Genomic DNA, 13,504 nt, shown 5'->3' with positions numbered 1-13,504 from the left:
TGTGAGGCAGCCAAAGCTCTCTGGCAGCTCAGGAAACGGGCAGGGTCTGAAGGACAAGGAAACAGCTGGAGGTACACTAGAGCCTTAGCCCTATAAACTGTCCAAATATGGAAGGGCTGGATCTAACCAGAGTTGTGAGGAGACCCAGCCCAGCTGGACTGACTGACCACCTGCAGTGCCAGCCAGCAACCTTGTGTTTTCAGTCTGAGTGTCCCTCAAAAGCTCGTGTGTGAGAACATACAAGGAGGTTTGGAGGTGAAATGATCGGGTCATTGAGCTACTCAGAGCATTAATCCCTTGATAGGGATTGACTGAGTCATGACTGGGGGCAGGTAAGTAAGGTGTGGCTGGAGGAGGTGGGTCGCTGGGGGCATGCTTTTGGGGTTTATATTTCATGAGCTGAGCTTAGATTCTCTGCTTCCTGGTGACATGTCCTGAGCTGCTTTCCTCCTCCACACTCTTCCTCAGGCTCCAAGGAATGGAGTCAGCCGTCTATGGACTGAGACCTCTGACACCACCGTTGAGCCCCCAAATAAATGTTTCCTCCTCTAAAATTGTTCTTGTCAGGACTTTTGGTCACAGTGATGAAAAAGCTGAGTCAAACAAGCCTCTACTGTCCTAGGTTTTGGACCCAGGGCCTTGGCTACTGATAGGAAGCTCTCCTACCACTAAGCCACATCCTCAGACCCTCTACTGTTCTGTTCGACATCATGCCTGACATGCAAATTTAGGAGAATAACAGAGAAACCAGAAAATAACAACCCATGACCCGGAGATAAAATTCAATGAAAGAAAGACTGGGATGGCCTCGGTGTTGGAAATAGGAGCCTTAAAGTGATGATAAATATGTTAAATGATCTAAAGGAAAAGGTGGATGTTATGTGAGAACAGATGGGGAATTTGATCAGAGAGCTCAAAAAGAGGAAAGAATCAGTGACCCTTAAGGCAAGTCAAATCCAAACTGAAATGCAAAGAGGAAAAAGAGAAACTGGGAGATTGAGATACACAGGACAATAAGAAACCAAAGGTACCGTAACTGGAATTCTAGAAAAAGAAAAAGTGTGGATGGATAGATGAAATATTTAAGGAGATGATGGCTGAGATCTTTCCAAAATTGATGTCAGATATCAACTCACAGATCCAACCAGCTCATAAGGCCCACACAGGATAAACAGAAACACATCTACAGTAGTCCTCCCTTTAGCCAAGATTTCACTTATCAAGGTCTCAGCTACGGCAGTCAAATGCAATCTGAAAATACTGCATGGAAAATTCCAGAACAATCTATTAGTTTTAAATTACAGGCCATTCTGAGTGTGACAATGGAATCTCACATCATCCTTCTCCCTTTCAACTGGGATGCAAATCAAAACTTTGTCCAGCGTATCCACAATGTAGACACTACCTTCCCGTTAGTCACGTCAGATCCACTGTTATGGTAATGAAGTGCTGTGTTCAAGTGACCCTAATTTACCTAATGACCCCCAAGTGCAAGTGTAGCAATGCTGGCACTCTGGGTGTGCCCTGGAAGTCAAACAGTGCTTTATTTAAATGAAAAGGTGAAGGTCCTCAATTTAATCAGGAAAGAAGGAAAAACAGCATGTTGACGTTGCTAAGATCTGCAGGGAGAAGGAATCTTCTATCCATGAACTTGTTGAAAAGGTCAAAGAAATTCAGGCAAGTTCTTCCGTCGCACTTCAAACTGGAACAATTACGGTTGCAGTGTGTGACAAGGACCTAGTTAAGATGGAAAAGGCATTTAATTTGTTTACATAAGGGAAAAAACTATATAGATAGTGTCTGGTTCCATCTCTGATTTTACGTATGCACTGGAGATCTTTTCACATAAGAGCCAAACTGTTGGAAATGAAAGAAGTGTTACAAGCAGCCGAGAATGAGAAAAAAGGCACGCTGCACACAGAACAGTGAAAGTGGCAACAGGAAGAGAGGACAGGAGAACTGCATCCTTGAAGTGGTGAAATGAAATGGTGGCATTTGCCAGTCAATGGATGCAGCTGGAGGCTATCGCGCTAAGTGAAATAAACCAGTCCCAAAATTTCAAAGGCCAAATGTTCTCTCTGATGTGCAGATGCTGACTCACAATGGGGGAGGAGACGAGAAGATCATTGGATGAGACAAAGGGGGATGAGGGGAAGGGGGAGAGATGGGAACTGAACAGGAAAGACAGTGCAATGAAGGGGACAGAACTTTCCTGTTCACATATGAACATACGACCAGGGAGACTCCACATCCTGTCCCACCACATGGATGGGAAGTTACACTTCAGGCATGTATGATGCGTTAAATCTGTCATGTAGATCCAAAAAGAACAGCAAGAAAAAAATTCTTTTTGATATTTGACCAGAAAAAAAAATGCTGAATTGGAAAAAGTAATGTCAAGCTGGACTTCTCTATCCAGCAAAAACAGCCTTCAGAAAGGAAATGGAGATAGTTTTGGGCAGACAAAAACCGAGGTCATCCTGTTGAGTTTGCTGGTTCTTTCTACTTACCATGTACATGGACGATTCCTTAACTTCCTAGACACCTGCATGGGTGCAGGTGGGCCCCGGAAGCTAGTGTGAAGAGGTGTGTGACCTCTGCAGGGAGGGGCACAGACAGGTGGCCCACAGAGCTGGGCAGTGAGCAGCAGGGTCGCGGCTGAGGGTAGGAGTTTCGAGAAGGCAGTCAGATGGCAACCTGCAGCAGGAGATGGCTTGGGAGGAGATGAGGCAAGCCCTTTTGTCCCAATGAGCTGTGAGTCACCTGAGCCCTGGGTCCCCAGGTTGGTGATCGTGACCAGAACAGAGCTGGAGAAATTACCGCTCCCACAGCACCAGTCTCTGATCACCCAGAGATGCTACTGCTTCAGTCAGAAGATGTACTAAGTGCAGATGGGACTCTGCCTTCAAATGCTCACATCTTTCACACTTATTTTTTTCTGTAGTAATTGCAATGAGAATTCAGCGATTTAGTGCCCATTTCCCCCGCAAAACAGTAAAGTCCCCTGATCACCGTGTCCTGGCTCTTACATATGAACATCCTTTTCTGCTGTCTTAATGACCCAAAAAACAAAAAATGAATGAACTTTGGGTCAACGGAAAGTCCAGCTCCACATGGACACAGCTTCCTCATCCGCATTTTGTAGTGTTCGTGAGACAATTTAAAAAGTGTATGAACCGAGCATAACTCTGGCTTATTATAGACTCCCATGTTCACTCTCCTTCCTGTACAAGGAAAAAAAAAAAAAATTGTAAAGCTGTTTACCTGTATCTGGTACTTCCACTTGATTGTAAAGTCTTTGAGGGCATAGAACCTAGGTAACCCTATGTGGGGTGGAGTCTGAAGGCACCAAGTGTCCCCACAAAAGCTGAACAAATAATCACTGAAGAGCTGGGCACGGTGGAGCACACCTATCATCCCAGTGGCTCGGGAGGCTGAGGCAGGAGGATCACAAGTTGGAGGCCAGCCTCAGCAACTTAGCGAGGCCCTAAGCAACTCAGTGAGACCCTATTTAGAAAATAAAATACAAAATAGGGCTGGGGATGTGGCTCAGTGGTAGAGCGCTTGCCTAGCATGTGTGAGGCACTGGGTTCAATTCTCAGCACCACACACAAATAAATAAATAAAAGAAAGGTTCAGCAACAACTAAAAAAAATGTAAAAATTTAAAAAAAGAAAAACAGGGCTGGGGATAGCTCAGTGGTCAAGTGCCTCTGAGTTCAATCCCCAGTACCCCCCCACAAAAAGAAGTGACTGAAGAACACTAGCTTTAACAAATTTCACTTAGCTTTCCTAGTCCATGGGACTAGCTAAGGCTCGTGCTGATATTAAATGAACTAGCAGACTCCTAGCATGAGTCGGAAATGTCCTGTGCAGACCACTTTATCATCACGGGCTTTGGTGGGGGCAGAGAGGCAAGTTAAACAGTGCGTAAAAGTTTCCCTACCCAGTAAAATCAGGCGACCTCCAGGGAAGGGCTGATTCAATAACCTACGGCCATTAATATCACACAGAGGAAACCCACTGAGGAGCTGCTTGTGTTTTAAGAGGACAATTTGGGGCAATAGAGTCCCAGCATGTCTGCCATCAGTGGGTGCACTGAACGCACCCCACATAAACAGCTCAGCATCCCGCACACCTAGCGGCGATCTCAGCCGAGGATTCTCAGCACCTGGGAAACCAGTAAAACATTGCCATTCTGCGTTTACCTCCCGGCGTAGAAGCTTCTTCCTGAGAGGCTGTGAGAGATTTAATCACCCCCCACTTCATCGGGTAGGAACCTGGGAAGAGAGATGAACCCAGCTCATTGCTTTGCAAATTGCAATAATCACGTTCCATCTTACGAGTTTGGGGGAAAGAATTTCTTTATCTGGGTGGCCTGGGGGGACAGGAGACCTGAAGCCCAGAGGAGGCACAGTGGGTGGTTGAAGTGACACAAATAAAGCTACCATGACGCCAGGAGCTAGTTCTCACACATCCATTTCCAGAAGCTCCTTACACAGCGGAGAATCACACAGAGACCAAAGGCTGACGTTCCAGTAGCCTGTCAGGGCTAACGGCACCCATTATAGATTAATCGGGAGAGTTAATCAGTCTACTAATGGGCAGATTCTAAGGCACGGGACACTCGGGCTGTGACAGGACGTCACACACCCTGCTCTGACCTGCTCCTCTGCCTGGATTCTTATCTGCCTTTATTCAGTCTTTTCTCAGCCTCAGTTCCTCTGGCTACACACACTCTTCTTACCTGAACAGTGCCCACCATTTAGTAATTGTCCAATAAGTATTTTGAACATTGATTTAAAATTAATTTGGAAGTATACCCAACATACGATAAGATGCACTTCTAATCAGCTTTCCGTCACCACATCGAAATACCTGAGATAATTAACTTATAAAGAAAAAAGGTTAACTCTGGCTCACGGTTTTGGAGGTTCCAGTCCAAGATTGGGGAGACCCAGAGAGCAATGGCAAAGAGTGCAAGGCAGAGTAAGCTGCACACAACATGGCCAGGAAGCAAAAGAGGAAGAAGAGCAGTCTGGGGTTCCTGACTTTAGAAATGGAAAAAGGGTCTCCTGGTGCTCACAGTCAGGGGAAATCTTTATTTTTCTTTTCTTTCTTTTACTGAAGATCAAACACAGGGCCTCACATACTGAGCTACATCCCCCGAACTTTCTAAAAATTTCATTGTGAAACAGTGTGTTGTTAAATGGTTGAGGCTGGTCTCTTAAATTTTGATCCTCCTGCCTCAGGCTCCAGAGAAACTGGGAATACAGGCGTGTACTACCGAACCAACTTTTTCTTTCTTTTCTCAGTTTGCTCATGCCCTAGGCCCAAAACAACTTTGTGTTACTGACAGAAGTAGCAATGACAGCAGAGACAGCAAGACGCTAAGACTCTGAAAAAGGGGAACCCTCATCTCAAGAAAGTAGGGAAAAGTCCATTGTTTCTTTTCTCTGTCCTCCTGCTACTAAGCCTTTGATGCAAGTGAGTTGCATAAAATGTTAGCCAGAAAAAAACCAAGGAAATGGAAAATATGAGTGAAATCACATAGAGGCTTCGGAACACAACTCCATACAGTTGTTTGTAAACAACTGGGTTCACTCCAAAATGCATATTCATGAACAGGACCCTAAACAGCATACCACATAAGATTTCATCTCACCCCAATTAGAATGGTGATTATCAAGAACACAAGCAACAATAGGTGTTGGCGAGGATGTGGGGAAAAAGGTACACTCATACATTGCTGGTGGGGCTGCAAATTAGTGCAGCCACTCTGGAAAGCAGTGTGGAGATTCCTTAGAAAGCTTGGAATGGAACCACCATTTGGCCCAGCTATCCCACTCCTTGGCCTATACCCAAAGGACTTAAAATCAGCATACTACAGAGATACAGCCACATCAATGTTCATAGCTGCTCAATTCACCATAGCCAGATTGTGGAACCAACCTAGATGCCCTTCAGTTGATGAATGGATAAAGAAACTGTGGCATATATATACAATGGAATATTACTCTGCCATGAAGAATGATAAAATTATGGCATTTGCAGGCAAGTGGATGAAACTGGAGGATATCATGCTAAGTGAGATAAACCAAACTCAAAAAACTAAAGGACGAATGATCTCGCTGATAAGCAGATGAGGACATATAATGGGGGGTAGGAGGGGTTAGCGTTAGGGTTAGGGTTAGGTTTAGGGTTAGGGATAAGGAGGGTGGTAAGAATGGAGGAAGGAAGGACTGTACAGAGGGAAAAGAGGGGTGGGAGGGGTGGGGGAAAGGGAAAAAATAACAGAATGAATCAAACATTGCCCTATGTAAATTTATGATTACACAAATGGTATGCCTTGACTCCATGTACAAACAGAGAAACAACATGTATCCCATTTGTTTAAATTATAAAAAAAAAAAAAACAGCATACTACAGACTTTGAGAACTGAGCTACAACACACCCCAAGTCACAGAGGAAAGACTTCAACCTTCTCTGTAAGACTTAATAAGGCACAGGCTTACGATATTCCAAATGTCTGGGATACAATACAATATAATTCGGCATATGAAAGACCAAGGAAATCTCTACTAGCATGAGAAAAGACACTCAATACATGCCAACACGTGAGAAGACGCAGGTGGCAGCATCAACCGACAAAATGTTAAAAGAGCTTTTACAAAATGTCCCCGAGAAGTAAGAGAAAATACTCTTGAAATGGATGATAGAAAATCTCAGAAGAGAAATAGAGGATATAAAGAATAGCCCAATGGAAGGTTTAAAACCAAAAAAAGTAATAACCAGTGTTTTTAAAAATCCAATGAACTCAACAGCAGAATGGAGAGGACAAGTTGGAACTAGCTAATATAAATGACTAAGAAGAAAATTATAAAATTAACACAGCCTAGGGTAACTGAGGGACAATAATAAAACAACTAACATTTGATGGCTCAAGGTCCCAGAAGAAAAGGGGGGAGGGTATAGGGATGAAAATATATTTGAAGAACTAGTGGCTGAAAAGATCCTAATTTCAACACAGGACAGGAATCTACAGATTCAAGAAACTCCATGAATCCCAAGTAGGATAAATCCCAAGAAATCCACACCGAAATTCATCACAATAAAACTGTTACAAACAAGTCTGGAAAGCAGTCAGAGAAAATCAACACACTAAATCCAGAGAAAATAAACACATTAATTATGAAGGAACAGGACAATTGGCATCCAATTTCTCTTAAGAAGTCAGAGGAACCAAATGGAAGTGGAAGTACATTTTATAATTGCTGAAAGAACTGTTAACCCTAAAACTCTGTATCCAGAAAAAAAAAATCTATTGGGAATAGGAATTGAAATTTTAAAATTTCTCAAATGAAAGAAAATTAAGAGAATTTGTTGCCAGTAAACCTGCTGTAATTTTGATTAGGGTTGCATGGACTCTTAAAAATCCATTTGGGGAGAAAGAAACATCTTAATAATGTTGACTGTTCCAATCCATGAACATGGTATACTTTCATATTTCTTACATTTAAAAGTTTTTCTCAGCAGTGTTGTATAGATTTGGGCATACAGGTGTTACACATGCTTTGTTTATGCTATTCCTAAGTATTTCATATTTATATGCTCTTGTACGTGGTATTATGGTATCATAACTGTATTTCCAGTTTATAATGTTCTGTCGATAATATTTAGAAATACAATTCAACATGCTCTCAAATACCCCAAATTCTAGTGATAAGACCACTGACAGACCATTCCAGCAGTTAGGCTAGTTTACAAATTCTGACCAGTTGCTGCCCAGATCTATTTACTAATCTCTGCCCTATAACTAGCTTGTAACTAACTTTAGCCCCACAAGCCCTTTAAATAGCTTTCTTCAACTCCCATTTAGATGATTCTGAATCTGTGTCAAGGACATGCTCTCCCTTGATATGATGAATAAACATGGATTTATATGATGACCAGGTTTTCTTAGTAATCTTTTAGGTGAGCTTTGACAATCATGGATGTTCCATGGGAATTTAGCAAGAACCTACGACAGCTACAGCTCAGAACCACTGACCCAGACATCTCCTGAACTTCCCTGCTGTTCATGAAAATGAGGTGAACTCAGCCAGTGCTAAGTGTGAACTCCAATATTGTTCCGTTGGACTTTTAAATCCATGAGTTTTATTTATTTTATTTTGGGCGGGGGGTACCAGGGATTGAATTCAGAGGTACTCAACACTGAGTCACATTCCCAGCCCTTTTTTTAATAATTTGAAACAGGGTCTCGCTGAGTTGCTCAGGGCCTCACTGAGTTGTTGAGGTTGGCCTCCAAGTTGCAATCCTCCTGCCTCAGCCTCCCAAGCCATTGGAATTACAGGCATGTGCCACCATGCCTGGCCCATGAGTTTTACTTTATGTGTTCTAAGGATAACTGACCCTAAGACCCTTGAGTTATCTGATTAGATCAGTACTAATTTTAGTTTTCCTTCATCAATATGTTGATTATCTCTTGCTGGGTAAAAAATCACTTTAAAAATTAGCAGCTTAAGTTATGAATAGTCATTCTTTCACAGTTTCTGAGGGTCAGAAGGCTGGAAGTGGCTAAACTAGATGGATTTGGCCCCCAAATCTCTCAAAAGGTTGCAGTCAAGTTCCTGGCCCGGGGAAGACTTGAATGAGCTCCATTTCTGAGCTCATTCACCCGGATGTTTCCAGACCTCAGTTATCCAGCTGTTGGCTGGAAGTCAGTTCTTCACCACAAGAGTCTCTCCCTGAACTTCCTGAGTGTCTTCATGACATTAAACTCTCTTCTCCCAGAGTGAAAGGGAGTGTCCAAGCAGGACCAAAACTTGAATTGCAGTCCTTCTATGATCTCATCTTAGAAGTGATATACCTTCACTTCTGCCATATGCTAATGGTCACACAGACCTACATTGGCAAAATGTGGAACAGGACAAGGGGTTGTGATTACCATGTTGGGGATCCAACTTGGAGACTGCCTCCTGCAGTAAAAATCTGCAAAAGACCCAGCTGCCTATCTGCCCACCTACTAGCTATACTTCTGTGCATCTACAATAACTTTTCTTATTAGGACTCCTCTTCCTCAGCCCCAAAGCCAAGATCCTCTACACCAACGCACTATGTAATGAGAACCTCATAAAAGTTGCTCAACTCTAAGTCTGTGAGACAAGCAATGTTGTCTGCACTTCATAAATGAAGATCGGGAAAATCTCAGCAGCATATTCTGGCACACACCTGGTGAGCCATGGGACCAGGCAGCCCCAAGCCTATCGTTCTTCAAAGCCCAGGATCTTTCTATAGCGCCCTCCTTCTTGTGAACTGCCTCCTGGTTTTCAGGTACATTTCCATCTTAATCCCCCATTCAGCTCAGACTACCCCATACTCCACTTACCACCAAGCAACGTGAATTTTAAGGTCTCTGGGTTACCCAACAGCTGGAATCCTCTGGCCTCCTCCCAATATGACACCAGACCTTTGACTTTTGTGAAGCCTGGACTCCGTGGCTACCACGTTGGCAGCACAATGCCTGACTGCAGGTGGTGTTCTGTACTTGCTTGCTGGTTCTAGATTTTACTTTTAAAATTTATGCCCAGAAATTCTGACCACAAAAGTATGGAATCACGTAGCCCTGGGCTAAATGGCTAGTATACCTCTCAAGAGAGCAAGAGGCCTGCAGGAGTCTTGAATTGGGCCACTGTGTTTCCTCAGGCACACAGAGGTTGTCTAAAGGGCCTGGGGTAGGCCTCTCTCTTCAGGGCCTTTTAGGGTCAGACGTGTGTACGTTCAAATGAAATCACTGAATATCACTGTTGGTCTGAACTTGTCTATCATCACACAGATGGTGATCGGCTGATTCTCACCAGTTGAAGACAGATCTCACATAATATAGCACTGAAAACATCTTTAATATCACTCTTAAGAATCAACAAGAAGAAATCCAAGTATTTTTGTCTTGCATGAGATGTCACACCAGCCAGAGATACCGACAAGAGAGAATGACTTCAAGGCTATTGCCACCAGGAAGTGCACACGAGGCTGAAGCTCGAGTCTGGGTGTGGACAGCAGGCTGAACTGTGCCTTCGAGGACAGCTGACTGAGACCCACAGCTGGTGCAGGTCCTCTGCTGCTGTACCCCATCCTCTGCAGTCCGCTACTCAGTGCATCAACCAGACGCCACTGACCCAGGAGCGCGTGTGCGTTCCAGGCCTGCACACTGGAAAACTGGCTTTTTCTAGCCAGTTTCACTGTTGAAAACAATTTCTTCATAGAAGCAACAAAGCGGGAATAAAAACAGTAGCAACTGAAAGTTAGCTTAGGTTAACTGTGCTGTCCAAGATGTCCAGGAGGGAAGGTCAAGTCTGACGCACGAGAGGGTCGGCCCTGGCTCACCTCGCCAGAGGGTTCCGAGCCAGGGCGTCAAGGACGCAGCCTAACTGCCACTCACGTCAGTCGAGACGACCACAGGCCCCTGCTGCTGTCCCGTCTCCCTGTCTCCCTGCGCATGTCCGTGCTGTGAAGACCCTGCACTGGTCCCCCAGCAGCAGAGCAGGTGTCATGGGCACAGAGCATTGCTGTCCTTGAAGGAAAGGACAACACGACAAGGAGAACCCAACAGCAGCAGGGCTACCCTCAGCAGCCTTTCTGAGTGACGTCCAGTCCCGAGGACTTGGTGATTTCCAAAGTCGTGAACACCTGTTCGCAAGAAGGAGCACAACACACAGATGTTTAGACGTCATCACTGCTTTTAAAGAACACATTCTGAATACCATATATATATATATATATATGGTACCAGGGATTGAACGCAGGGGAACTAAACCCCCTAGCCACCTCCACAGCCATTTATAAATTTTATTTAGAGACAAGGTCTCGCTGAGTTGCTTAGGGCCTCGCTAAGTGGCTGAGGCTGGCCTCCAACTTATGATCCTCCTACCTCAGCCTCCCCAGCCACGGGGATTACGGGCGTGACCACCGCGCCCAGTGCGACAATCCATTCCATAACAGTTTTTCAAAGTACTCTGATTAAAGTCAATTCATAACCCCCCTATGTCCTACCTCCCCACATGTGGGGTGAATTCCGATGGTGTCATCAAGCAGCTGTTTGGTGAGCCCACATTTCATTGCAGCGGCAAATCCTTGGGTAATCTCACCGGCATTTGGTCCAAGAATATGAAATCCTATCACTCGATCCTTTAATACAGGAACAAAACAAAGAGAATCCTAAGAGGTTAATGGTCTGAAAAGGAATCTATTCACTCCAAGTTCAGTTAAAATTTACAGCCTCTCCTACAGGAGGACTCTAATGTTGAACCGAGCAGAGAACATTACAGTGAAAGGGAGCCTCTGTAAGAATCTGTTAAATGAGCCAGTAAATGCACATCCAGAGTTAATTTGCACTCAAATTTACTAGAACAAGCAATTTACCCACTGCATGAAGGAGTTCATTAGTATGATGTAAATTTCGGAATTATGCTGAGATAGGGCTAAACAACAACATAACAAATCTGAATTAAAGTCCGACACTGGGATAATTCTAAGGCGCTGGATGTTGCTGCAAAGGCAGAGACAGCCAGCCCAGGAAGCAAGGCGCCCCGCGCCTCATGAAGCAGAAAGCAAGGAATAGCCAACACAAGGCTGTCACCCAGGTCTACGTGCCCCGAGGTCTCGGTGCGCGGAGGAGCAGCGCTCTGAGGTCAGAAGCAAGACTCACAGTCAAGTTCCAAGGTCAGCGTGCAGCATAGGCTGTTCTTGGTCAGTATTTCCTCAGCAGATTCTGAACTGCATTTTTTCTTTTCTTTTTTTAATTTTTTTTTATATAGTTGCCGATGGCCTTTGTCATGTGGTGCAGAGGACAGAACCCAGTGCTAGGCGAGTGCTCTACCACTGAGCCACAACCCCAGCTCCTCATTTTTGATCTTCAATAGAAAAAGTGTGCAAAAAGATGAAGCGGAAGTGTGTAAAAGAGCTAAGCGGCCAGACCGACTAGGCACCGTGGCCTACGCAGGCTCTGGAGACAAATCCAGGCTTCAGAGCAGACAATCTCACGTCTGCAGGTGTGACTCCGTGGGGCTCTGAGAACAGGTGCAGGGGAGCAGACAGAGGCCACCTGGGCTGAGGAGACAAGTATACCTTCCAGGGTCCAGTGGAAGGTGCTGACCTGGAGCTGGGAGGCTCCGTGTTGTACAGCCACCTGGTAAGCAGGGGACACAGCCCAGAAAAAAGTGAGGACATCTATGCAGATCACCACCCAGAAATGAAAAGGAAGGTAAGTTCCTGGCCAGGGGAGCCTCGTATGCAATTTGTGCATGAAGCTGTAGGAAAATGCTGTGTCCGTCCCACAAGTACATACAAAAAATGGAGGTTTGGGGCTGGTGCTGTGGCTGAAAGGGAGAGCGCTTGCCTAGCACGAGCGAGGCCCTGGGTCCTTCCCAGGACTGCAAAAATACAAAGAAAGGAGGGAGGGAGGGAGGGAGGGAGGGAGGGAGAGAGGGAGGGAGGCAGGGAGAGAACGGGGACATTTGGATGGAGTAAGGGGCCAGTTCTCTGGTAACCAGTGGACAAGTGAGTGAGGACACAACCTGGGTATCTGGGTAGGAGCTGACGGTGAGCAGGACGTGGTAAGGGACAGAGCAGGAGGTGCTCAAAAATGGGAGGCAAGTCCTAGAATGTTGCCTCAGGCTGATGGCCAGGCGACAACTCTGTGAAGAGGCTACAGATCTTGTCCCAGCAAGACACCCCTACTGACCAAATTCCACTTCCTTTCACCTCAGGGGGTGGCAACACAATGGACAGCCCAGCCTGCTCCTTCTGGAAATGCGGCCCACAAATGTCACAGTATTAACGTCTGACAACTTATCCATAAAGATCCAGAATCTAGGTGTGGTGGCACATGCCTGTCATCCCAGCAGCTCAGGAGGCTGAGGCAGGAGGATCACAAATTAGAGGCCAGCCTCAGCAATTTAGCGAGGCCCTAAGCAACTCAGTGAGACCGTATCTCTGAATAAAATGTAAGGAGGACTGGGGATGTGGCTCAGTGGTCAAGTGCCCCTGGCATCAATCCCCAGTAGTAAAAAAAGATCCAGAATACAGTCCAAAACAGTGACCACCAACCCTCAGAGCATAGCTGTGAGTCTGTCCCACCTTGGCAGGTTTCTGGGCCACTGTGAGCAATCTCCCTGTTGGTCACAACTGTCCTGCAGACAAGTGCAGCCACCAAGGGACTGAGAGTTCTGGCAGGCCTCTCCTCACAGGCAGTGGGCCCGTACTACTGGGATAGTGGCCTGGGGCACCTGTTTTCTGTTATACAAGATTAAGAGAGATTTCAATGTGATGGTGACTGTTTGACTCAGAAAACTTGATGTAAATGTCACCTGCTGTTGTTCCAATTTATCTGGTTTTACTTTCCCGGATGGATTATAAGTGCTTTATTTTCCTTCCTCTCAGTTTTGGGGACTGAACCCAGGGTCATGTGCATGCTAGGCAAGCACTCTGCCACTGAGCCACCGCC

The 13,504-nt window shown here is 45.3% G+C and overlaps 1 protein-coding gene across 2 annotated transcripts in view; it reads right to left on the bottom strand.

Annotated features, from left to right (window-relative positions):
- Positions 1–10,027: 10,027 nt before the first annotated feature.
- Positions 10,028–13,504, bottom strand: part of TXNRD3 (thioredoxin reductase 3) — a 43,010-nt gene continuing 39,533 nt past the window's right edge. The window contains exons 15-16 of one of the 2 annotated variants that reach the window (XM_079122123.1): positions 11,053–11,187; positions 10,028–10,689 (exon numbers count right to left, since the gene is read on the bottom strand). In XM_079122123.1, coding sequence (XP_078978249.1) covers positions 10,627–10,689; positions 11,053–11,187 — 198 coding nt within the window. In that variant the 3' untranslated portion in view covers positions 10,028–10,626. The remainder of the gene's footprint in view (positions 10,690–11,052; positions 11,188–13,504) is intronic. The other variant, XM_079122122.1, reaches the window with a different exon arrangement.

This window comes from Sciurus vulgaris (assembly GCF_902686455.1).
Source record: "Sciurus vulgaris genome assembly, chromosome: 19".
Classification (NCBI taxonomy): domain Eukaryota; kingdom Metazoa; phylum Chordata; class Mammalia; order Rodentia; family Sciuridae; genus Sciurus; species Sciurus vulgaris.
Note: the sequence above shows the minus strand (reverse complement) of the source record. Positions and strands in the feature narration are given on the sequence as shown.